General features: G+C 45.5%; 1 protein-coding gene across 4 annotated transcripts in view; it reads right to left on the bottom strand.

The window, feature by feature from the left end:
- Positions 1 to 204: 204 nt before the first annotated feature.
- LOC140740883 (BTB/POZ domain-containing protein kctd15) overlaps positions 205 to 18,215 on the bottom strand; it is a 94,994-nt gene continuing 76,983 nt past the window's right edge. Inside the window, exons 6-7 of one of the 4 annotated variants that reach the window (XM_073070483.1) lie at positions 805 to 964; positions 205 to 709 (exon numbers count right to left, since the gene is read on the bottom strand). In XM_073070483.1, the coding sequence (XP_072926584.1) occupies positions 806 to 964 (159 nt within the window). In that variant the 3' untranslated portion in view covers positions 205 to 709; position 805. Of the gene's footprint in view, positions 965 to 18,215 lie in introns of all 4 variants that reach the window. The other 3 variants (XM_073070482.1, XM_073070485.1, XM_073070484.1) reach the window with 3 other exon arrangements.

The raw sequence follows: 18,215 nt of genomic DNA on the forward strand, positions 1-18,215 counted from the left end.
TGTTGGTGAGATGTTCTGTGCTCAGTGTTGGTGAGATGTTCTGTGTCCTGTGTTGGTGAGATGTTCTGTGCTCAGTGTTGGTCAGATGTTCTGTGCTCAGTGTTGGTGAGATGTTCTGTGCCCAGTGTTGATGAGATGTTCTGTGCTCAGTGTTGGTGAGATGTTCTGTGCTCAGTGTTGGTGAGATGTTCTGTTCTCAGTGTTGGTGAGATGTTCTGTGTCCTGTGTTGGTGAGATGTTCTGTGCTCAGTGTTGGTGAGATGTTCTGTGCCCAGTGTTGATGAGATGTTCTGTGTCCTGTGTTGGTGAGATGTTCTGTGCCCAGTGTTGGTGAGATGTTCTGTGCCCAGTGTTGGTGAGATGTTCTGTGCTCAGTGTTGGTGAGATGTTCTGTGTCCTGCGTTGGTGTGACATTCTGTGCCCAGTTGGGATTGTAGTAGCAGTTGTCTGGAGAATATGATGGGACAGAGAATACTTTACAAATTACAGCAGTTCGGATTATCGCTTGTTGGTTTATGGTTGGTTCCTTCCATGTTGTAACCAAAGCCCTTTCTTATCCGCCTCTCCTCCCGGCTCCTGAGCTCCTGAAATGAAGGCTGGTGGCATCAACTGTCTGTAGCAGGCAGGAGTGCAGCTGACCCATCCATTGACTAATATCATCATCAAGAAATCTTCCTTGTTGACAGATGCCTGCTCTCGAGTCCAGCAACTAAAACAAAACAGGTAGACTGTTGGGGGTGGGTGAGGGTTGTTAGAAACAAAACATAAGAAAGCCTGGAGACCGGGCTGGAGGTCTGTGCTCACGCTAATCCAGAGGCTCCTGTTTTATTCTGAACGTTGTTGGCGTGAGCTGTAACTGCTTGTCCTGACGGTACAGCACATATTCACTGAACTGTGAAGAATCGACACCGCCGCCGCAGGAAGCCACTACACGAAATCCCTTGTGCAACAACCGCTCCAGTACCTGTGGGAGTAAGAGTACGGAGTGAATCTGTCAGCAAGCACCATCCTGCAACACACCAAAGGAAGCCTCTGAAGATGATGTTCATCAGTCCCTCTCCACTGCTCTCTCCTGCTGGCATTCATTTAATTCTTTTTAGTTTTCAGTAGAGTGTGCCAGCACCTGCCCAAGTCAGTGCTCTTCTCCCCCTTTGGCTCTGTCAGAGAACTTCTGCTGGTTAAAACGAGGTTCTCCCCGTGTATGAGGCATGTACTGAAAGCTGGGGGAACTCAGCAGGGCAGGCAGTGTCAGTGAAGGGAAATGACCGTCAATGATTCAGGAAACCCTTCGCTTCCCTCCATAGATGCTGCCTGGCCTGCTGAGTTCCTCCAGCATTTTGTGTGTGTTGCTCAGGATTTCCAGCATCTGCAGGATCTCTGCGTTTGTGATTCCCCAACGTATTCCATCAGAACCCGTGTTAATTTTGAACATCTTCAACGTAGGAAGAGAGAGCCTGGAGACATTTTACATCAGAAACAGGAGCAGCAGCCAATCAACCCCTCCAGCTTCCTCTGTCAGTTAATGAGATCAAAGCTGTTCCAGTCTTTGCCTCAACTCCCAGGCTCTCACACCCCCTGAAGCTCAAATCTCCAGCGTGACCACCTCCACAGCTCCCTACTCTGCAAAATTGCAAAGATTCAGGATGATCTGAGAGAAGAAATCCCTCCTCAACTCTTTCTGAAATGGGCAAGGCCTTCTTCTGAAACTACACCCCATAGTTTGAGAAATCTCTCAGCATCGGTAAAATAACCTCCAATTTTTCTAAACTCTAATCAGTACAGGCCTGCCCTGCTTTGTGTATCTTCATTTCACCCCAGGAATCAACCTAGTGAACCTTCTCTGCCTCCACTGTACCGTAATTACATTCTTCCTTAAACAGAGACCAAAACTGATGTGATCTCCCTAACATCTGATAAAGAACACCAGGAATGAAGGAACACACACAAAGTGCTGGAGGAACTCAGCAGGCCAGGCAGCATCGAAACAGTTGATGTTTCGGGCTGAGACCCTTCGTCAGGAGTGAAGGGCTTCAGTTCTCAGCCTCCGAGTTATAGAAACAGGCCGTTTGGCTCACCCTGTTTATCTATTTATTTTATTTAGTAATACGGTGTGGAGTAGGCCCTTCCATCCCTTTGAGACACGTCACCCCAGCAACCCCAGAACCCTGATTAACCATAACCTAATCATGGGACAATTTATAACGAGCCATTAACCTAGCCGGTCTGTCTTTGGATTGTGGGAGGAGACCAGAGCGCCTGGGGAAACCCATGCTTCTCACAGGGAGGATGTACTGTGGCACCCCATGCTGACAGTCACGTACACATTCATACTCTCCCACTTACAGAGCCTGGTTCATGGCCTTCTACAGGCCCCACGCTGGTAAATTCAAATAGTCCTTACATGTTTTGACTCTCTCCACATTCCAGCCGGTGAAATACTCTTCCTTAGATCTCCTCAGAACCCCTTACCTCTCAGCCTAAAACTGTGCTCTTTGGATATTGCTATAGGGGAAAGAATAGTGAGGACTAATAACTAGCAAATAGGAATATGGTTGTGTTAATGTGGGAACAGGGAACTGCACATAAAGCCTGGAAGTGGAGACATGGAATGGACCAAAAGACACAGGAGCAGGATTAGGCCATTCAGCCCATCGAGTCTCTCCACCATTCCATCATGGCTGATTTATTATCCCTCCCAACCCCATTTCCCTGCACTTTGACACCCTTACTAATCAAGAATCTATCAACCTCCGCTTTGAATACAGGGAATTCTGATTAATTGGGCCATCGGGCAGCGGATTATTCAGAACAACTCTTAAAGAACAAAAACTAAATTGAGAAAATTACTGAAATTCTGTCTGTTTATTTGGGACATTGTGCCAATTAATTGGGCCAGGAGACTGTTGCTGAAGTTTCTCACTAGCATCGGTCTTGTGTGACCATTAGACGCTCACCGTGCTCAGAGAAAACAGTTTTTAAATGGCATCAGTTGCATGTGTTTGTGTTCAAAGAGCAGTGATTTTTGTCACTGGTAGTTGGAGAGACATAAGCAGTAAGACAATTTGATCTGCACCAGCTGTTCACATGACCATCTACCACCACTTCCCATGGCTTCATGTGATCCCGAATGGGGGGCTAAGCTGGTGCTATACTTTGCACAGGCTAGCCTTACATTTCCTTTGGTAGTGACATATCTCCACCCCACCTTCCAGGAGATATATAGACATCCTTTCAAAGGCTAAAATACCCAGGCAGGTCTAGTCCACATTTCCTAGCTATATTCAAAATAAAAAATGGATTAAAGGGTAAACAAATCCCCAGAGGGCAAACCGGGGGACCTTACTGAGCCTGTAGAAGGTGTGATAGGCAAACTGGGCCAAGATTACTTTAATTAAGCAAGAGCCAAGGGAGAAGTTTGGGAATTATGCTGAAACAACAGCATAAATGAGCCCAAAGGGGAACAACGGCTTACAACTTCTGAAAGATGGCATGGGTCCACAGCTGACCCAGATAATAAAACCGTGGCCACACAGTTAATCAGGATTTATGCTGTAGTATTCCATGACTCTATAGTTCTTAACTGGCCAAGCAGAGAGTGGGAAAACGGAGACAGTGCAACTGGAGTGGCAGGTGGAATGTTTCAAATGCGGAAGGAGGGGGTCACATGGCCCGGAATTGTAAGCACAGAGGAAAAGGTCAAGACTTCCCACATTTAACTTCCTTACAATCCCAGACAATTGTTGGTAAAAAGGAAGTGGAAAAGTGGGACAATGTCTGTGCTCCCAGCAAAATGAGGATCAGCACTCCGCTGCGAGTGATGGTACAGCGGGAACTGCCTTTCAGATCTGCAGAGGAGTTAAAACGACCGCTGATGGAATAATTAGTATAGTCCCTCAGTGGGAAGGGTGGGGACCCCAGAATGTTTGTCAGTGTGTAATTAGGGGTCTGGCAGTGCATTATGTTGTTAGGCACTGGGGCCTCGATATCTGACTAAACCTGGATGAGCCATTACAAGTAAAACTACAGTGGTAGTGGGGGTGGGCACAGGATCCATACTTATCCAATAACATGGACCCATCCTGACACAGATCAAGGACATGAGCATTTTATTCCATTTCATTTAGAGATACTGCATGAAACAGGCCCTTCCAGTCTCGCCGCCCTAGAAACGCCTGATTCAACCCGAGCCTAATCACTCACAAACAAGACTGTGACACCCGTTCAGACATCACACCCACCCCATTGACAGTACCCCATTAAACTCGAAGCAGAGGCAATAGTGGCAAAGAACGTCACAGGACTACAGCAACAAGGAATGACCCAGCGAACCACTGCCTATACGAATTCCCAGATCTGACCTGTACTAAGCCAGGCTGGTTAACCATTGGCTATACCTTCCTGAGCAAATATGACACTTAGGAATATCCTACAGTGGCGGTTCCATCTATCTTTCTGAATGGCCTGAGGGCAGAACAGGATATTTTTAATGTCTTAGTTAATGCCAATGATTTTGGTAGATTCCGGTACATCCTGATATTCAGGATAAGTTAGCTTTTATTGGGTATGGACAGCAGGATGCTTGGACAAGACAAGGTTGCCCAAGGTTTCCATAACAGCCCTGACATTTTCCATCGATGTATGGCCAAGATAATCATCCATGTTCCCTTGGCAGACACCAGAAGCAGTATTTTATAATATGTGGATGGTATTTTAATTCCATTGCCAGGAGAGAAAGGAAGAACGCTATGCGCGTCCCCAAGTCTGGCTGTGAAAGGAGGAGGGTTGAGCATGGATGGGGTTAGCAACGCCATCCCATATGGGCCCAGTGCTACAGAAACGCCAAAAGCTGCCCCAAGGACCTCATCCCTGGGAGAGGAAAGATCTTCATTTAGAAGACATATGAAGTCATGTGATGAAAGCTGCAAGTCCTTGGGAGCCACAGGGCCAATTATCTTTCTGCCATCCAGGGCCACCAGTGCTGGACGGAGGACGCTGACAAGCTGCTGTTAGCAGCCTATGCTCCAGAAGAGATGATGGGGCTTAAGAAGAAGGAGGAGGAGAGAAAGAGCAGATCTGCATGGTTTTGATGATTTTATAGGTTTTTGGAAGTACAGAACTGAAGGCAAACAACTCCAGGGTACTGTTTGGACAGTCTGAAGTGGTGTATTGGGACACACGTTTAGACAGGGTGAGAAAGTAATTCCCAAGGAATGTAAAGAAGCAATGCTTAAATACTCCACCCACAGTGAAGAGAATGTGGGTGGAGGAGTTTAAGAGAATCCAGCTGACTTTAGGGTCCTAATTTACTGCCACAATTTTCTGTCAAGCACCAGAGTAACGTAGCAATTAGTGCGACGCTATCACAGTTCAGAGTTCAGTTTTGCATCTTCTGTACGCAAGTTTGTACATTTCTTCCCGTGTGCCAATGGGTTCCCCCCCAGTCAATAGTCAATAGACAATAGGTGCAGGAGTGTAGGCTATTTGCCCCTTCGAGCCTGCACCGCCATTCACTGTGATCATGGCTGATCATCCACAATCAGTACCCCGTTCCTGCCCTCTCCTCATACCCAGTGGAAAGTTGTATCGGTTAGTAGGTTAATTGTCCTGTGGTTAGACTAGGGTTAAGCGGTGGGTTGCTGAGCTGTGCAGTCACTGGGCCGCAAGGACTTGTTCTGCATTGTATCTCCAAATACAATAAAACTAAATAATAAATATGTTGAGCTTGCACAAGCTCTCTTAAGAAGAAGGTAGCAGGGCAAAGACCAGGTGGAACAGACACCAGAGGTAGGTCAGGCCATTTTCTGTTGAAAGCAAACTCTAGCTACAGGGCTGACTTTGGGTTTGCCGGACATGAACGAATTGTTCCATTGTTCGGTTGATTTTCCAGCATCTGCAGATTTCCTCGTTTTAACAAATTGTTCCATCTGTTTTGTGACAAAGAGGGAGCTTTAATGCTATTGTACGTCAAGAGCATGGTGACATTTGCAGCCTGTCGCATATTATTCTGTAAAACGGGATCCAATAGCGACAGCAGTGCACCGCTGTATGCAAGTGAGGTTGTTGCAGCATCAGGACCTACGGTCTTACCCTGATGGGTCAGATAGTCTTGCACAGACCCCCTGTGACAGCACAGTCACTCTCCTAGAGACAGGGAAACTACAGGTAGTGTCTGACAGCAGGCGACTGTATTGTTGCCTGCTGACAAACATGTACAGATAGTGATAGATAGTTTGCTTAACCCAGCCGGTTTGATGGGACACGATGGATCCTCTAATGAGAGCATCAATGGAATTCAAGGGCCTTAAGAGTCAGTTCTTTGGATAGACAGGGACTGTCCTGAGGTTGTGTGAGACTAGAACGAGAGACTAACGAGGCACTAACGTGTCAGTTCTTTGGATAGACAGGGACTGTCCCGAGGTTGTGTGAGACTAGAACGAGAGACTAACGAGGCAGTAACGTGTCAGTTCTTTGGATAGACAGGGACTGTCCCGAGGTTGTGTGAGACTAGAACGAGAGACTAACGAGGCACTAACGTGTCAGTTCTTTGGATAGACAGGGACTGTCCCGAGGTTGTGTGAGACTAGAACGAGAGACTAACGAGGCACTAACGTGTCAGTTCTTTGGATAGACAGGGACTGTCCCGAGGTTGTGTGAGACTAGAACGAGAGACTAACGAGGCACTAACGTGTCAGTTCTTTGGATAGACAGGGACTGTCCCGAGGTTGTGTGAGACTAGAACGAGAGACTAACGAGGCACTAACGTGTCAGTTCTTTGGATAGACAGGGACTGTCCCGAGGTTGTGTGAGACTAGAACGAGAGACTAACGAGGCACTAACGTGTCAGTTCTTTGGATAGACAGGGACTGTCCCGAGGTTGTGTGAGACTAGAACGAGAGACTAACGAGGCACTAACGTGTCAGTTCTTTGGATAGACAGGGACTGTCCCGAGGTTGTGTGAGACTAGAACGAGAGACTAACGAGGCACTAACGTGTCAGTTCTTTGGATAGACAGGGACTGTCCTGAGGTTGTGTGAGACTAGAACGAGAGACTAACGAGGCACTAACGTGTCAGTTCTTTGGATAGACAGGGACTGTCCCGAGGTTGTGTGAGACTAGAACGAGAGACTAACGAGGCACTAACGTGTCAGTTCTTTGGATAGACAGGGACTGTCCCGAGGTTGTGTGAGACTAGAACGAGAGACTAACGAGGCACTAACGTGTCAGTTCTTTGGATAGACAGGGACTGTCCCGAGGTTGTGTGAGACTAGAACGAGAGACTAACGAGGCACTAACGTGTCAGTTCTTTGGATAGACAGGGACTGTCCCGAGGTTGTGTGAGACTAGAACGAGAGACTAACGAGGCACTAACGTGTCAGTTCTTTGGATAGACAGGGACTGTCCCGAGGTTGTGTGAGACTAGAACGAGAGACTAACGAGGCACTAACGTGTCAGTTCTTTGGATAGACAGGGACTGTCCCGAGGTTGTGTAGATGAGGACAAGAGGTTGGGTGAAGGGTGAAATGGTTAAGGGGACATGAGGGGGAACTTCTTCTCTCAGCGGGTGGTGAGAGTGTGGAACGAGCTGCCGGTTGGAATGGTGGATTTGGGTTTGAGTTCAATGAAGAGAGGCTTGGATAGGTACATGGATGGGAAGGGTATGGAGCGCTGTGGTCTGGGAGAAAATCCATGGAACTAGACAGGGACTAGATGGAGTGTGGGCCTTTTTCTGTGCTGTAGTACTCTCTGATTCTGTGACATAGAATGACCTTGTAGATGGGTCTAAGAATTACCATGACAACACTCCATGAGTGGGATGGGAAAAGAAAGGAACCTAATGGCATGAGGAAGACTCCCAGGCCACAGGTCAGCACAAGGGGCAGAACTAAAAGCACTAACAGAGGTCCTTAAATTAGGCCAGGGACAGAGGATGAACATTGTCACAGACAGCAGGGACATTTTTGGAGTCGTACATGATTGCATGGCAATTTGGGCAAGGAGAGGCCATGTGACCTCAACAGGAGGGGATACACATCATGAAGAAATGGAGAAAGAGTTATTCAAAGCTGCTAAACAGTCCCAGTGGCTGCCATAAAGATTAAGACACACAGAAAGGTAGACACCCCTGAGCAAATGGGAAATGATTTTGCTGATCAAGCAGCTAATGTGATGGTAGAGGGATCTGGTCCAGTCCCACTAGAGTTAGCAATGGTCAGGGAGATGAAGGAGGAAGGATTAATGGTGATACAAGTGAGGCCATCACCAGAGGACCATTGGATTTTGGAATAGACAGGAGCAGTGCAAAGGGAAGATGAGATGTGCTGAGAAGGGGAACGTTTGGTAGCCCCAGAGTGTTGTTAAAAACTTACCTTGCTTTACCTGACATAGGGCAGATTAAGATGAGGACCTAGCTGGTGATGGCCAGGGATGAGGGAGATATTGTTAGATTCTGCCGACAGTGCTTCAGGTAAAGCAATTAAAATCCGACTAGGTTCACGGGAGCAACTTCAGATGGACCTCACAGTATTGATCACTTCATCAGGTGGGTGAAGACATCCTCAGGTTGGAAATGCTCTTGCTGAGAATGTAATACCCGAGTGAGGGGTACCAGCCACTTGACAGAGAGGGTGGTGAAGAGCGCTAGCATGTTGTTAATTTTACATTCCATGCTGGCCTCAGAGTTCTGGCTTGGTTGAATGCACCCTAAAAGGGAGCCTAATGATGATCCTATTGGAGGCTGGGGAACTTACCAGCAGTGATGATGAAACTATGAGAGACCCCTCCTCATGGGGCAGGATTTACTCCTTTCAAATTAACCCACGAACTGGAATGTCTTTGTTCTATTGGAAAACCACCCAGAGGAAACCCAGATGCATATGAGAAGGAAGGTACAGACTTACTTACAGAAAATACCAGGATTGAACTCTGAACTCCGACATGCCGAGCGTAATAGTGTCATAGAAACATAGAAAATCTACAGCACAACACAGGCCCTTCGGCCCACAATGCTGTGCTGAACATGTACTTACTTTAGAAATTACCTAGGGTTACCCATAGCCCTCTATTTTCCTAAGCTCCATGTACCTATCCAGGAGGCTCTTAAAAGACCCTATCGTATCCACCTCCACCACCGTCACCGGCAGCCCATCCCACACACTCACCACTCTCTGCATAAAAAACTTAGCCTTGACATCTTCTCTGTACCTACTTCCAAGCCCCTTTAAAACTGTGCCCTCTTGTGCCAGCCATTTCAGCCCTGGGAAAAAGCCTCTGACTATTCACACGATCAATGCCTCTCATCACCTGCACAGTGTCACACTGACTGCTACACCACCATGGCTACCGGACAATGTGCTTACAGATGGACGAGGGAGGGACAATGATAAGGACTGCATTAGCCAGTCTGCATGGGACAGAGCCATTCATGTACACGATCACAGACAGACAGAGAGTACGAGAATGCCCAGGTGAAGGGGAACCTGCCAGCAGCGCGAGGAACAGTAAACATGGAACGGGACAGCTATGTTCAGAGAATTGGGATAATTGAGCTCTCTTTCTCGACAGCAAACAAAAGGCAGACTGAAACTGGAGGGAGTAAGGAAGGATGCCCAGCTGTGAGTGTACCACTGGTAAGCAGTTTCACATGGAGCCTCGCTGTGAAATGGACATTTGAAAACCAGCGCTCGGGACATCTGGCGGGCAGTGGGCGTACGCGAAGGTGGAAAGTGGGATCCCAGGGTAATATTTGCCATTCACAGACACGTGACTAATGAACCATTCACACTTCAGTGCAGCAACGAAGCTGTGGGGTAATGTGACAGGGCTGGCTGCTTCATTCACTGCCCACGGGGAGTTGGATACGACTGGTTAGTATTGGAAGGTTAATGCTACAGACACATGCAGGCAGTTTTTAACCTGACACCAGCTTTATGACTCCCTAATTTTTGCAGGGACAGTCCTAATTGCCTTTCCCAAAATTTACTTTACAGGCAAGTTACTCACGGTGAGTTTAGGAGAGAGAGGCGGAGAGGGAAAAGGAACTTGAGAGAGTTGTTTGGAGCAGGATATTTGGCAAGTATGTCCACAGTTAATACTTCAGATACACAAATCAGTTCCCTTTGGCTGGAGTTGAAAAGCATCATAAAACAAAATTATGGTCACCCAATTTCCCTTGGGATCAATAAAGTATGTCTGTCTGTCTGAGACAAGCTAGTAGAATAGGAAAGTTAGGAATTGTATTGCAGCTATTACAGGGGTTGTTAACAGAGTGAACAGTGGCACAAGACACTGTGATAAAATGCAGTCTGTACAACTTATCTGACCTGGCTCTTGTCTGTAGTTGGGACAAACATTCTGCAGTTAGAAGGCCTCAGAGTCCCAGACTGGATATCAGACAGGATGGGTGGGTGAAGGAGGCCCTGTGTGCCATGTCTGAGATCTCATTCTGACTAATCATGTCCCATGAGACTACGGAAATGAGACCTCTGCAGATTTTCTTTTGTTGGTGATTTTAAGAAGGATTGGATAGGATAGGATTGTTAAGAAAGTCTTCAAAATCAATGTATTGAGTTCAGGAGATGAGATGTTCTGTTGAAGATGGATAAGATGTTGGTGAGGCCTGATTTGGAGTAATGTGTGCAGTTTTGGTCACCTACTATAGAAAAAATATAAACAAAGTTGAAAGAGTGCTGAGAAAATTTACAAGAATGTTTTCCTTATAAATTATAAGGAAAGATGGAGCAGGTTAGGACTTTATTCCTCAGAATGTAGAAGACTGAGAGGAGATTTGATAAGAGTATACAAAATTATGATGGGGATAGAGAGTAAATGCAAGCTGGCTTTTTCCACTTTGTTTGGGTTAAGGGAGAAAGATGAAAAGTTTAAGGGGAATATGAGGGAAATCTTCTTCACTCAGAGGGTTGTAAGAGTGTAGAATGAGCTGCCAGCACAAGTGGTTTATGTGAGCTTGATTTCAAAGTTTAAGGGAAGTTTGGATAGGTAGATGGATGGTAGGGGTATGGAGGGCTATGGTCCCAGTGCAGGTTGATGGGAGTAGGCAGTTTAAAAGGTTTCATCATGGAGGGTCTGTTCCTGTGCTGTACTTTTCTATGACGCTAACAACCTTGTGAATCCTTTCTGCATCCTCACTAGTTTAATCCCATTCCTGACCACCATACCAGGGTGGCACAGTAGTGTAGTGGTTCATGCAATGTTCTTCAGTGTGGTCAGCAGCTCATCTAGGAGAAGGAAAACTCTGATCTCAAACCTCCACTGCCTGGCAACTTTATCCACTCATGGAGAATGCTTCAGGAGTAAACCCCAAGGAAAAATCCAGAGCTGGAGTCCCTAAGGCAGTCCTCCGTTGAGTTCAATGCAGACTGGCAAACTCCTGTGATGTCGCTGATGTCAAACTGTATCGGTCTCTGCTGTTCCTTTCGATCCATCGGCCATAGAGAGGGGGAGCCTGTTGCATGGGCAACAGCTTGTCCTCCACATCGTACTACTCTGGCTTGCTTATGACAGCTGTGACGCAACATCATGGCTGACCCAACCAACTGAGGGCCTTGGGAATCAGCTACTTGCTGAAGGCAGGATTTGTGTAGACACGCACAAAGAAGTTAGACAAGATCTCCATAGTGAGGGGCATCGTGAATAAAATGGACTGTGGGGGTAGGGGGCATGAGCATGATTTAGATTAATCCCTTTCAAGAATCAGAGATAAATTTCCAGAAAGATCATAAATTATCTGAAAATTGTTCTTAAGCAAACAGAATTAGGCTAGTTGGTCCATCAAGACTGCCCTCCATTATTGACTGTGATGATAACTGATCAGTCCAAGGCTTCAACACTTCGTCTATACCAGTTCCCAATAACTCTTCATTCTCTGATTTTTCAGAAATTTAAATATTTAAACACCTGCAATGAACTAGCATCCACAGCATTCAGGGGCAGACAATTCCAGGGATTCACATCCTTTGCAATGCTCTGCAGTTTGAAATGAGTTTATCATGTTGCCGTGTTCAAGGCTCTCTCCCCAACTTCTACCCTTCCATGTGCCCCAAGGAGGTTGTATCATCCACGATCATCCCTCATTCTTCAGATATAGATCCAACTTCTGCAGCCACTTGTAATGAGACAGCTGTTTCATCCCAGGAATTAGTCTAATGAATCTCTTCTCAATTGCCTCTAATACTAGTAATCAATTTCTAAATCAATGGACCAACACTACACACAGTACTCCGAGTGTGGCCTCTTCAGCAGGGAAAATAAAGTCCATAAGACATAGGAGCAGAATTAGGCCATGTGGCCCATCGAATCTGCTCCACCATTCCATCATGGCTGATTTATTCTCTCTCTCAGTCCCATTCTTCTACCTTCTCCCTGGAACCTTTGATGCCAACTAATCATGAACCTATCAACCTCCGTTTAAATATACACAATGACTTGGCTTCCACAGCCGTCCTTGTCGACGAATTCCACAGATTCACCACCCTCTGGCTAAAGAAATTCCTCCTCGTTTCTGTTCTAAATGGACGTCTCTCTATCCTGAGGCTGTGCCCTCTGGTCGTAGACTCTCCCACCATGGGAAACATCCTCTCCACATCCACTCTATCTAAACAATTTCTTTCTCGAAAGAAGCAGCCTTTGGCCCAATGTGTCTGTGCCAACTATTACCTCAATCAACACTAGTCACACTTGTTGTTGTTAATTCCATATCCCTTTATGCCCTGCTTGAACTTGTCCAGATGCTTCTTAAAAGTTGCTACTGTTCCTACCTCAACTCCTTCAACTACATGTAAAACATAAAATCACATCCCTACTTTGGTAATCAACGACTCACTAAATGAAGGCAATGCCCACAGTGTAACACTACACTTATCTGAGATAAATTCCACTTCCCATTCTCTTGTCTGCTTTCTAAGTCGATATAGATCTCGTCACCTTTAGTGTCCAAAATACTAGTGGCTTTGTCATCTGAGGATATAGAAAAGATTTTTCGGGATATTTCCCCTAAATTAGAGAGTATTAACAATGAGGAGATGTTGGAGACATTGGAATGGTTTTCTCTCCAGCATCGGACGCTGTGGGGTGACCTGATAGAAGTAAGTATAAAGATGGGAGGTAGAGAGCCAAGTATTTTTTCCAGGGTGGTAATATTGAAAACTTGAGGGCATAGCTTTAGGGTGGGGCACAGTAAGTGGTAGGGGCACATGGCATGCCAGGGGAAGTTGTGGAAGTCGATACAATAGCAACTTTAAGAAGCATTTAGTTAGGAAGATGCAGTGACAGGGAATACAGGATATAGATCATGTGCAGGCAGATAGAATTAATTTAAATTAGCATTACATTTGGTATGGACATGCCAGACTGAAGGCCCTGTTCCTGTGCTGTACTCTTCTGTTTTAGGTACATTCTCATCCAAATAGACATAGAGAGAATGACAGCACCAATCCCAGCAGCACATATGCCTCTTATCACCTTATTCACTTTTTCACACCGAACAGAAAAGCCTGAACTCACCCAGAGACATGATCCCTAATCCAGGCAGCAACCTGGTAAGTTCCTTCTGCACCCTCTCTAAAGCTTTCACATCCCTCCCATATGAGTCCAGATCTGAACCCAGTACTCCAAGTGTGGTCTATCCTGAGTTTTATAGAGCAGAAACATTACCTCACAGCTCTTGAACTCAAACACCCACTAATGAAGGCCAACACACAGTACACCTTCTTAACCACTTTATCAACTCGTGTGGCAACTTTTGAGAAATCAATCTTTTATCCTTGAACAGTCTTACCTTGACTCTATTCTGGGTAGAGTTGACATATGTGTAGAATACCTTGGGGTTTTCCTTAATCCTACATACCAAGGACTTTTCTTGTTACCTTGTAGCTCTACTAAGTCTATTCTTAAACTCCTTCCTAGCTGTCTTATAACTCTCAAGAGCCCTGTCAGGGTGCTTCCTAAACCTTAAGAATGCTTCCTTCTTCCTTTTGACCAGATGTTCCACATCTCTTGTCAACCGTGGTTCCTTCACTCTACCATTCTTTCCCTACCTCAATGGGACAAACCTATCCAGAACTCCATGTAAGTGCTTCCTACACAGCCTCCAAATTTCTGCTGTACATTCCCCTGAGAACATCTGCTCCCAATTTACGCTCCCAAGTTCTTGACTAATAGCCATAGCAATTAGCCCTTCCCCAGTTAAATACTTTTCCATTCCATCTGCTCCTATCTCTGTCCAAGGCAATGCTAAAGGTCATGGAATTGTGGTCAATGTCTTGCAAGTGCTTACCCACCAAGAGATCTGTCACCTCTGCTGATTCCAGATCCAGTAAGACCTCTCCCCTGTCAGCCTGTTCACGTACACTCAATGATCATTCTATTAGGTACATCTGCTCGTTAATGCAAATATCTAGTCAGCTAACCATGTGGCTGCAGCACAGTGCATAAACACACAAAGACATGGTCAAGAGGTTTTGTTGTTGCTCAAATCAAGCATCATAATGGAGATGAAATGTGATCTGTGACTATGACTATGATTATTGTTGGTGCCCAATGGAGTTATTTGAGTATCTCAGAAACTGCTGATCTCATAGAAAAGTACAGTAGAGAAACAGACCCATCAGCCCATCTACTCTGTACCAAACCTTTTAACTTGCCTATTCTTATTGACCTGCACCGGGACCATAGTCCTCCATACACCTACCATCCATGTACCTATCCAAACTTCTCATTAAATGTTGAAATCAAGCTCACATGTACCACTTGTACTGGCAGCTCATTCCGCACTCTCACCACCCTCTGAGTGAAGAGGGTTCTGCTCATGTTCCCCTTAAACTTTCACCTTTCACCCTTAAACCATGATTTCTGGTTGTAGTCCCACCAACTTCAGTGGAAAAAGCCTGCTTGCATTTACCCTATCTATACCCCTCATAATTTTGTATACCTCTATCAAATCTCCTCCCAATCTTCTACATTCTAAGGAATAAAATCCTAATCAGTCTTTTCTTATAACTCTGGTGCTCCAGACCTGGCAACATTTCAGTAAATTTTCTCTGTACTCTTTCAACCTTGTTTACATCTCCCCTGTAGGTAGGTGACCAAAACTGCACACAATATTCCAGATCAGTCCCCTCCAACATCTTATACAATTCCAACTTAACATCCCATCTCCTGTACTTCATACTTAGATTTATGAAGGCCAATGTGCCAAAAGCTTTCTTTATAGCCCTATATATCTGTGATGCTACTTTAATGAATTATGGACCTGTATTCCCAGATCTCTTTGTTCTCAGTGCCCTATCATTCACACTGCACGACCGACCCTGTTTGGCCCTACCATAGTGCAACACCTCACAATTGTCTGCATTAAATTCCATCTGCCATTTTTTAGCCCATTTCTCCAGCTGGTCCAGAATCTGCTGCAAGCCATGATAGTTTTCTTCGCTGTTCACTTCATCCCCAATTTTGCTGTCATCCACAAATTTGCTGATCCAGATAACCACATTATCATCCATATCATTGATATGGATGACAAACAACAAAGGACCCAGCACTGATCCCCTGCAACCCTCCTCTAGTCACAGGCCTCCAGTCAGAGAGGTAACCCTCTACAACCACTTTCTGGATTCTACCAGAAAGCCAATATCTAATCTAATTTACTATCTCCTCTTGAATGCAGAGTGACTTAACCTTCTTGATCTGCCTCCCATGCAGGACCTTGTCAAATGCCTTGCTAAAGTCCATGTAGATTAGCTATCCTCCAGTCCTCTGGAACATTACCTGTCACTAAGGATGATTTAAATATGAACTTCCCATAATTCAGGACACTTACAAAGACAGGTGTGAAAAAAGGGCCCGAAGGATCATTGGGGACCTGAGTCACCCCAACCACAATCTATTCCAGCTGCTGCCATCTGGGAAACGGCACCGCAGCATAAAAAGCCAGGATTAACAGGCTCTGGGACAGTTTCTTCCAGCAGGCCATCAGACTGATTAACTCACGCTGATTTGAGTGTATTTCTATGTTATATTGACTGTTCTATTTACTATAATTATGATTGCACATTGCACATTTAGAATGGAGACGTAACATAAAGATTTTTTCTCCTCAAGTATATGATAGATGTAAGAAATAAAGTCAATTTAATTCAATTCAATATCTTTACTAGGGCCCTAACAATTTCTGCACTTGTCTCCTGTAGGGTCTAAGGGAACACTTTATCAGGCACTGGAGATTCATCCCCCCTAATTTGCTTCAGGACAGCAAACACCTCCCTGTCCGCTAGGGCAACTTCATGCCTTCTTTTAGCCTTCCTGATTTCTTTCTTCAGCATTCTCTTGCTTTTTTTGTAATCCATTTTTTCCTGTCTGTCTATACCAGCTATGCACTTCCTTTTACTCTTAACCAAGGCCTCAATATCTCTTGAAAACCAAGGTTCCTCATACCTGTTATCTTTACCTTTCATTCTGACAAGCACATACAAGCTTTGTGCTTGCTAGGATTTCATTTTAGAAGGCCTCCCACTTACCAGGTATTTCTTTGTCAGAAAACACCCTGTTCTAATCCACACTTGCCAGATCATTTCTGATACCACCAAAATTGGCCTTTCTCCAATTTCGAATCTCAACTTGTGGACCAGACCTATCTTTTTGCATATTTATTTTGAAACACATGACACTGGGATCAGTAGATGCAAAGTGTTCCCCTATGCAACCATCTGTCACCTGCCCTGTCTCATTGCCTAACAGCAGATCAAGTACCGCACTCTCTCTCATTGGGACTTCTACGTACTGATTAAGAAAACTTTCCTGACCACATCTGACAAACTCTGTCTCATCTAGTCCTTTTATGGTATGGAAGTCCCAGTCTATCTGAAGTTTTCATGCATAAGAGTCTCTAGAATTTACAGAGAATGGTGTGAAAAACAAAAGAAATCCATAGAGTGGGCGAAATGCCTTGTTAATGAGAGACGTCAGAGGAGTTCGACTCCTCTGGTTCAAGTTGACAGGAAGACAACAGTACCTCAAATAATTATGTGTAACAACAGTGGTATGCAGAAGTGCATCTCTGAATGCATAACACATCGAACCTTGAAGCAGATGGCCTTCAGCAGCAGAAGACCATGAACATACACTCAGTGGCCACTTTATTAGGTACAGAAGGTACCACTGATTGTATTGTATTAGGAATCCTTCCTGGATACACCTAACAAATTCTGCCTCATTTAAACCACTTGCACTGAGAACATTCTGTACTTCACTCATCTGAAACTTTATTCATTCTTTCTCTATTTCAGTCCATTTTTTTCTACTCTTTGCAGTTTTTATCAGTTCCTCATTCCCTATATGGTCTCTGTAAACTACTTAGGGTTGCTTTGGCTTCACTATACACCCCAGTGCACCATGTTATCTCCACTGTTCGTCAATATCTCTGCCATGGAGCAATGAAGAGCACAAAGTCACTTGGTGTGTGCATAATGGATGATCTAACCTGGACCCACAACACCTCACTCGTCAAGAAGACACAGCAGCATCTACACACTCTGAGGAGACTGGAGAATGCAAGGCTCCACGCCTATATTCTAACAACCTTCCACAGGAGCGTCCTGTCTGGCTGCATCATTGTGTGGTACAGAGCTGCGGGGCACCGGACTGTAAAACCCTACAGAGGACAGTCAGAACCACCGAGAGGATCATCGGGGCTCTCTCCCCCCAAGGTGGGAGTGCTGCAGACAAAGGGTCTGAAGTATTGTTGAGGATCCCTACTACCCATCCCACAAACTCTTTGACTCACTACCATCAGGAAGGAGGTACAGGAGCATCAGGACTGGGACTGCCAGACTGGGTAGCAGCTTCTTCCCCCATTCTGTGACCCTAATGAATCAGCGAGGTCTCATCACTAGGACAGCGAGCTGTTTACTGTTCACCAGAGCGTAACACTTCCCACGGGCACCACCAGAGCGTAACACTTCCCACGGGCACCACCAGAGCGTAACACTTCACACGGGCACCACCAGAGCGTAACACTATTACAGTTCGGGGCATCAGAGTTCAATCTCCAGCATCCTCTGTAAGGGATCTCTGTACATTCTCCCCATGGAATGTATGGGTTTCACCGAGTGCGCTGGTTTCTTCCCACAGTCCAGGCAAACCGGGTAGGTTAACTGATTGGTGTAAATTATGCTGTGGTTGGGTAAGGGTTAAATAGGGGATGT

This window comes from Hemitrygon akajei, chromosome 17 (assembly GCF_048418815.1).
Source record: "Hemitrygon akajei chromosome 17, sHemAka1.3, whole genome shotgun sequence".
NCBI lineage: Eukaryota > Metazoa > Chordata > Chondrichthyes > Myliobatiformes > Dasyatidae > Hemitrygon > Hemitrygon akajei.